Source organism: Buceros rhinoceros, unplaced genomic scaffold (genome assembly GCF_000710305.1).
Source record: "Buceros rhinoceros silvestris isolate BGI_N320 unplaced genomic scaffold, ASM71030v1 scaffold2130, whole genome shotgun sequence".
NCBI classification, from domain to species: domain Eukaryota; kingdom Metazoa; phylum Chordata; class Aves; order Bucerotiformes; family Bucerotidae; genus Buceros; species Buceros rhinoceros.
Window position 1 is genome coordinate 36463 of NW_010389982.1, and position 7679 is coordinate 44141.

The 7679-nt window shown below is 47.5% G+C and overlaps 1 protein-coding gene across 1 annotated transcript in view; it reads left to right on the forward strand.

Annotated features, from left to right (window-relative positions):
* The window catches only part of LOC104493256 (exocyst complex component 6B), a gene marked incomplete at both ends in the record, with an annotated part of 26606 nt that extends 25526 nt beyond the window's left edge, over positions 1-1080 (forward strand). Inside the window, one exon of the mRNA XM_010135909.1 lies at positions 1051-1080. Within this exon, the coding sequence (XP_010134211.1) occupies positions 1051-1080 (30 nt within the window). The remainder of the gene's footprint in view (positions 1-1050) is intronic.
* Positions 1081-7679: the final 6599 nt, after the last annotated feature.

Genomic DNA, 7679 nt, shown 5'->3' on the forward strand with positions numbered 1-7679 from the left:
GAGCGGAGCTGGGGGAAGGTGGGGGAGGGGGGGTTGTTTTGTTTTTATTTTAAGTTTCCTTTAATCCTCTGTTAGTCTTGTATCTTGATAACCTCCTTTGGAAGGTAATCAGGGCAGGTCAAGAGGTGATGCTGACCCGGGAAGGGGAAGCAATCTTTCAGCGATTGAACAAACTCTAACCTCTGCTGTCTTGAGCAGTTCAGCGTGAACTCTCTGCCAAGGGGTTTTGGGGTTGTGGGTTGCTTTTTGTTGGTTTTTTTTTTCTTTTTCCCTTTCGTGCTTATTTTTGCCAGATGGCAGGCACAGATTTCAGCTGGAGCTGCGCGAACGCCGCAGCCGCTCTGCCTGCCGTGTTTTTGTCTTACTCACCATATTGGCATCTCTGCCTGGTCTACACCAGCTTCGGCAGCTCTTGCTTTGGTAGAAAGAGCTTTGGAAGTGTTTGTCTTCTTTTTAAAGAGGATTACCTATGTTTTTATTTAAAAAGCCAAATACCTCTGTAATATGTTAAAGGGCATGGAAGTAAAATGCCTTGAACTTTGCACCAACCATAGCTTTGACCATGTTGGGAGGGACCCAAGTGGAAAATAGCCGTCATGAAAACATCATATGAGTACCAAAGACAAATTCTTTAGATTTTCACAGGACCTGTCTATGGTCAGATGTGTCCCCTTGTCCTTGGAAGAGCTGAGCAAGTTTTGCTTGAGCTGATCCCTGCTGTCACTCCCTAGGACTTGATTTCCATTGCTCCGTCTTACAGGTGGGAGAGCTGAGCCCGTGGATATTGAGTTGCAGAACATACTTAATAGCGATAAAACTGGTCTCGTGGTACTTTGATTTTCTTCTCATCTTCCTTAGACCAGGCTCAAGGAACCCATATCTAGCCTTTTTTAATATTCTGCCAACTGTCAAGCAGCTGGTGCCTTGGTTGGAGCGTTGATGGGTTGTAGGCACCTATGGGCGATGACAAGTGTGTACTCTCTGCCTTTGTCACTGTTGCTTTGCTCTCTTCTGCCTTTGACTTTAAACTCCCTGTGTTGTCCTCCGTAGGGGGATGTAGATGTCCACTCTACAATGTCGGTGAGTACAAGACTGTGTGTCGTGCGCATTTGGTCTGCCCTGCTTGCACCTCAAGTGTTAGAGGGTGAGTTGAACCAGAAAAGGTCCTCAGAAGGCAGGAAAGGAAAAGTTGGAATAGAAGTTTGAGACAGTAGGATAAGTAAAAGACCAGGGGGAAGGTTTTCCTTCCAGCCAGGTTGCCCACAAGCTGCTGCAGTAGCATTGCTGAATTGTTGCTTTTATAGCACATCACATTCAACTGGCTCCTTTTATCCCCCACATCTCCCTAAATGCATGGGGATTTGGGGGGAATGCCTGTTACTAGGGAAAGCACGGCAGGATCTTCAGCCTCTGCTTGAAAGACAGAAGGTTGTTGTAAAATCCTCCCTGATGCCTGTGTTTTGTTCAGACAAGTCCCTCATGGGGATTCCAGCCTGATGCTCCTCCTGGTCTAAGTGTTCTGACATGGGACTGGGACCACTAAGCCTTCTCTCCAGCTAGAGTGGCGGAATAGTATTTTATCCAGAAAGCAGTGTGGGTTCTTGTCATTCACTATCTCCCTATTTAGATTATTAGTACCAGGAAAGCAAAGGAGACCTTTCAAACCTACCTTCTGGTTCAACGAACCCATCTAATTGTTGTCATTTCTGCTTGTTTCATGTGTGGGATGAAAAGCTGCCGCATTTCTACGGATAGATCGCAAACAAAGTGCTCTCGAGCCACCTTGTTTCCTCTATTCCCATGTCTGCAAGCCCAGGGCACAGGCGAGCAAAGTGTGCCTCGTTTTTTTAGTCAGTGCAGCCCTGCTCGATGCAGTTGTGCAGTGTGAGATGCGGCCAGCACGGAGCCGTAGCCTCTACCCCAGCTTCTGCTTCTCCGCCTTTAACCCCTGCTCTCCGTTTTAATTCTGGGCTGATGTGGTAGTATTGATATTTCATGCCGCTGTTGGATGCTTGTACCCCTTTTCCTGGAAACGGAGCATAGCAAAGCCTTGAGTATTTGCAGGCTCTGGGCACCTGGGGGTTTCTAAGTCAACATCGAGGTCTCAAATCAACGCCAGCTTCTGGAAAGAAAGAGCCTTGTTAAAGCAATTTGAGGCCAGCTTCCATCAAAGCTGAGGCTTGACTGCTGGCAGGGCTGCGGGAGCTGCCCGCGCTGCCGGGGAGCAGGCAGGGATGCTTCGGGCATCCCCCGGTGGCCATGGGTTTCCATGAGTGGTGTTGAATGTCGCAGGTTGGCGGGGGTGCCCCGCGCTGCCGGGGAGCAGGCAGGGATGCTTCGGGCATCCCCCCGTGGCCATGGGTTTCCAGGAGTGGTGTTGAATGTCGACCAGCCTGTGTGGTGTCCTTAGGGCGTACCCGAGGAGAGACAGCTGCAGAAACTGGTATTGCCTCTGGCTTTTCAAGAACTTTCAACCATTTAGAAGCCAGATGTATTTATGTCGTTAATTGAATCCAGTGCCTAGACAGCTATGGAGTCAGCTTCCTATGGAGAGGGGTGCATTAGTTTCGTTAAGGTAAATCAATGAAAAATAATACCTGGAGGTCCCCTGGAAAGGGTCAGGAATGGAGTAATCCCTTTATATAGTTGGACTGTGCTGGCCTGCTTGTAGTTGGTTTTGGTTTTAACTGCAACAGATTCTAATCTTCTTTTTAACCCCTCTAATTTTCTGTTGTCTAGGTAGTTTGTATTAATTGGTAGAGGTAAATCACTAATCTGTCTGTCTAAAAGAGATTGAGAAATAAAAATCTGATTGCACACAATAGCAGAACAAAGGAGGAATTGTAACGGAGCTTAAAATGTCTGATGGGAAATAGTTGTGGGTAATCCTGGAAGTTTCATGGTGTTGTAGATAAAAGCGAGTCGCCTGGGATGCCGACATGGACAGGGCATCAGCAGCATCCAAAGTCCTCCCTGTATGGTCCTCAGAGGGCTTCCTTTGCTCTCCAGAGATGATCTGAGTCCCTTGGGGGGTTGCTTGGACCAGCTTCCCCTGAAGACTGGACAAAATGCCCTTAAAATGAGGGTGCCTTGTTGGGGAGAAGGTGGGCTGGGGACCGGAGCAGCGCTCGCGTGGCCATGAGGTCCTGTAGTGCTGCAGTCTGGTGGCTGTGCCCTCTTTTCCTGGTCTTCTCAAATGTCTCCCCAAATCCCAAATACTTTCCAAAATGAAGAGGTCGAAGCAGGAACTAATGGCTGCTTGAAAGCAAAGAGCAAAGCATTCAAATACGGTGGATTTAGCTTTGCTGGCTGGGGAGAAGGCTGACCTCTGATTAACCCAGGAGTGCTAGTTAACTCGAATCCGGGTAAGCCAAGTTATCTGGCAATTACATGGTTTCTTGTCTGCTTTCAGCACTGAAAATTAATTGAAGCGAAAATGCCCAGTCCCATAAATCCTTTAAAGCAGGGTGTGCCCACTTCCCTGGGTATTGCTGCCCTTTGTGTAGTCGCCTTGGCATGTTTGGCTTTGATTTTTATTTAGGAAACTTAAATTTATAAAGCTATTTTATGCTACTTTTGTATGCACGTACCTACCCAAAGAGTCATGTGTGTGGCACGGGGAATTTGGCAGTCGAAAATCCATCCTCGGCGCAAGGAATTCAAACACGCCTGTCGCCTCCTGCACCAGAGCCCCAGCATATACCTTCCAAAATCCCGAACAGAAGTTAAAATATAGGGGTTTTTTTTACCGTCCACTTGAGCAAATTTAAATGAAACAATAGACTTTGCAATTTTATACTTTCCTCTTATTTCATCCACTGGCAACCTGAAGGTTCTAAGGCTCTTCTTAAGTTATTAACCTGCAAAAGAACATTAGTGAACACCACATCTGCTTGCAGAGCCCCCAGTTATCTCCATCTACCCATAGGAGGAGCCCTAACTGCCCCAGAGGAGCCCAAACTTCGAGTGCAGTGTCTTTTGGGGTCCCCGCGCAGAGGTCACTTGAGTAGGCATTGCGTGGAGAAGTGCTGGGAGCTTGTGCCCATCATTCAGGACTGATAGCTGTGTGAGCATGAGTGAGGGCTGCTGGTGAGGTTGAGTGGCTGCAATTAAGGACATGTTCAAAGAATCACAGAAATGTTTGGTTTGGAAGAGACCTTTAAGCTCATTGAGTCCAACCCTTCCCCCAGCACTGCCAGGTCTCACCCATGTCCCTCTGCACGACATCGACAAGTCTTTGAAATCCCTCCAGGGGTGGGGACTCCACTGCTGTTCTGGGCAGCCTGGGACAGGCCTGCACAACCCCAACAGGGAAGAAGTGTTTCCTCAGGAACAGCCTCCACCTCCCCTGGAACAACTGGAGGACGTTTCCTCTCGTCCTGTTTCTTGTTGCTTGGGACAAGAGACCAATCCACTCCTTGCTCCAACCTCCTGTCAGGCAGTTGTGGAGAGCCAGAAGGTCTCCCCTGAGCCTCCTTTTCTCCAGGCTGAACCCCCCCAGGTCCCTCAGCTGCTCCTCAGTGCACTTGTACTCTAGACCCTGATGTGACTGTCACAGGGGTGCCTTCACACAGAGAGATGTTCTCCCTGGATCTTGCAGCTGGGGTTAGATGTTACAGGAGGAGGGAGCAAAAAAAGCATTTAAAAGGACAGGTCCTTATGGACTTCTAACTTTGGCTGTGGTCCTTCTTCATTGTGTGTCCTGAAGGGCAATAAATAAGGAGAGCCTGATGGGTTAATTAAAAAACAAGGGTAACAGTAATTCTACAGCTTTCACCATCCCTCTGTTTCCTTCTCTCTGTTTTTCAACTGTAGCATCTCAATATTGACAATGGAGATTTATTCTGTGATTTAGTTTGTGGAGAAATGTAAAACGAGCTGGAGTTTCATATGCTGCTTGTGTTGGTCACTCAGTCACCAGCTCTGCTTCAAAAACGAAAAAATTCTCCCCAGCTGGGCGTTGATGGTTCATGGAGCGGGACTGGAGTGGGTGTTTTTTTGGTTTGAGCTCATCCTTTTTTCCAGTCTGTTCAGCATCTGGGCCTTAACTCATGTTGTAGTTGCGTTCACCAATGCTTGTACGTCACGGCAACATGCCGACCCTTCCTTCAGCGTCTCAGCAAGCAGAAATCTGCGTAAACGGGGCATCTGGAGCATCCATGTGTTTTCAAAGGGTGGGAACGCAGTGAAACGGAGGGGTCTGTTGCAGGGATGAGTGCAGTGAGCTGTGCTCCAAGTCTCAGGGTCTTTCCCCTCTTATTTACAACAGCGAAATATAATTATAAAATTATATGGCAAAGATGAAGCGATTTAGTTCACTCTCTTCAAGTCTTCTCACTGCCATAAGCTTTGCCCTGAGAAGTCAGCAGAAGGAAGCGCGGTTCCAGCTCTTCATACGTTAGGGAAAAAATGAAATAAATCTGTATTTAATAATCTTTTTATTTCCAAAATGGCAGCTGCTTTGTATTTAATGGAAAATGAGGCTCTTCCCAATGGAAAGAATGTTATTCCCAAAGCAAATACAAAAGAAAATAAAAGCCACAAAAGAGGAGGATGAAATATGGTTTTTTTTTGGGGGGGGTTTTTTCTCGTTCATGCTGGTTGTGGAGGCGCGCATTCCGATCACGGTCAGGCTACGGCTTTGGTTTGCGTCATGTAACTCAGAAAGTCTCAACCCATGAACATGGGTACCAGAAGAGGGCCTTGTTCCGCGTTAGGAGACATGAATAGGATCAAGAAAAATTAGGGCTACTTCATGCTTCTTGTGTGCACATTGAGACTCGTTAAATGCAGATAATTTATGATGCAGGCTGAGGTGCCTCTGCTGTTGGAGCACCATGTTTTTTCCTTGATGTCTTTTGCTTCGGGGTCTTGGTGTCTTTTTCAGGGGTAAATGATCTTTGTGGAGACCCAAGTAGTGAGTGTGGGAGGAGAACATGGATGAGCATCAAGCCCGTGCCTTGTCCAAGCCCACTCAGCAGGTCCATTGGTCACCGTCCTCTCTCTGGGGTTGCGGTGTATCTACAACACCATCCTTTCTTGGTCTGCTGCTCCTGTTTGCTGTAAAATGAATTTAAATGTCAAAAAATAATCATTTAGTGCTGGGGTAGGTTGCCAAACTGCCACCGTGGCAAGTCGAATGCCCCAGGTTTGTATAGCTCTGTTTAGGGTCCCCTCCTGCTGCTGGGCTAGGAATGTTGAGCCACACCATGGAGATACCTTCTGGGGGAAGAAGAAGTGGTGTGAGCTGTCATGACGTGCTCTGTCCATGTATTTTGGGTTTTGCGTGGGATTCCCATCCCCACTGCCCCCTACACCTCCCTGTCTCGTGGTACCATTGCTCAGCATGAGAACGGTGTTTGCAGTGCAGTTGTAACAGTGCCGAGTGTTTAGAGAGCAGGTAAATGGGACTTCTTAATCTTCTTATTGGTTCAAAAAGTCATGGAAGTGGAAGGCAGTGTATTTGGAGCAGGCGTTTGATGCCACAGGCTGAACCTCCAGCTGGGCTGGAGTCGGGATCAGATAGTTACATGGTTCATGAGACCATCTACAGTTAAATTAAGTGGCTAACAAGGAGAAAGCGTATAATTCCTACCGTAGGCCTAACCTGGGCTGCAGGAGTGCTTTCCCACCCACGACCAGTGTGAAGGTCCTTGCATGGATCTCTGAATCATCTCAGGACACCCAACAGCAGCTGGATGCTCCAACACAGGCGCTGTGTGTTTCGGGTGTGCCAGGCTTTACACCCAGCTCTTTCCATGCTATAGACTTAGAAAAAACAGGTAATTAAAAAATATCCTGCCACGCACTGGGATGGTTGCAAGGAAAAAGAGGCCGATCTTGGAATCCTCTATTTCCCTGGGGTTATTTGCATATGTGCATATGCAAAACAAAAACCCAGCTGCTTCTCAGCTTTGCTGCAAACCAGTGAGCGTCTCCAGAGGCCCTCTGCCTGGTTGTGTGTTCTTGTGTGCCTCCATAAGGCTTCAGAGAAACAGCCCCGTGCTCGGTTGTAACAGCTGTGTCCCGAGGTGCTTCCCTTCCCCACCCCATGCCCTTCCTTCTATTTACTTATTCTACTCTCTAAAAAAAAAAAAGAAAGAAGTAGATGTTGCTTGTTGACCCTGACGGCGCAGTCAACGCGAGGGAGAAATCTCATGTTCCTGTGCACGCTCTTATCCTGGATCCTCTTCTATCTTGGTCACAAAATCCTTCAGCTGCCATTTTGTTGGGTGTATTTGCTCCTGGGTGTAAGCAAGCAGATGCGGTTCATAAGGCCAAGACCCCTTGATGCCTTTGAGGAAAAACCTCAGCATGGGGCTGGTTACTCCACAAATGCAGTGTTGTTTGGTTAAAGACCAAAAAAAAACCCCAAACTGAATAAAAAAAACATTATTTTTAAAAAAAATATATATAAAGCCAAACACTTTTGGATCTGTCTATGGGAGCTGGTTGAGACCATTGCCCCGATGTGATTTCTGCTGTGCTGCTCCATAGGAGAGCCTTGAGTCTCCCACCTGCTTCAGCCAAAACAGCCTCCAGCTGTTGACCTTGAGTGTCTTCAACACAGCCAAACTCCGATGGTTTTTCCTCTCTTATTGCAATGTGAGGGGTTTCGTGTTGGGCTGCAGTGGTCGGCGTTGACTGGCTGGGTTATTTTTTTTGTGGGGTGGATAATT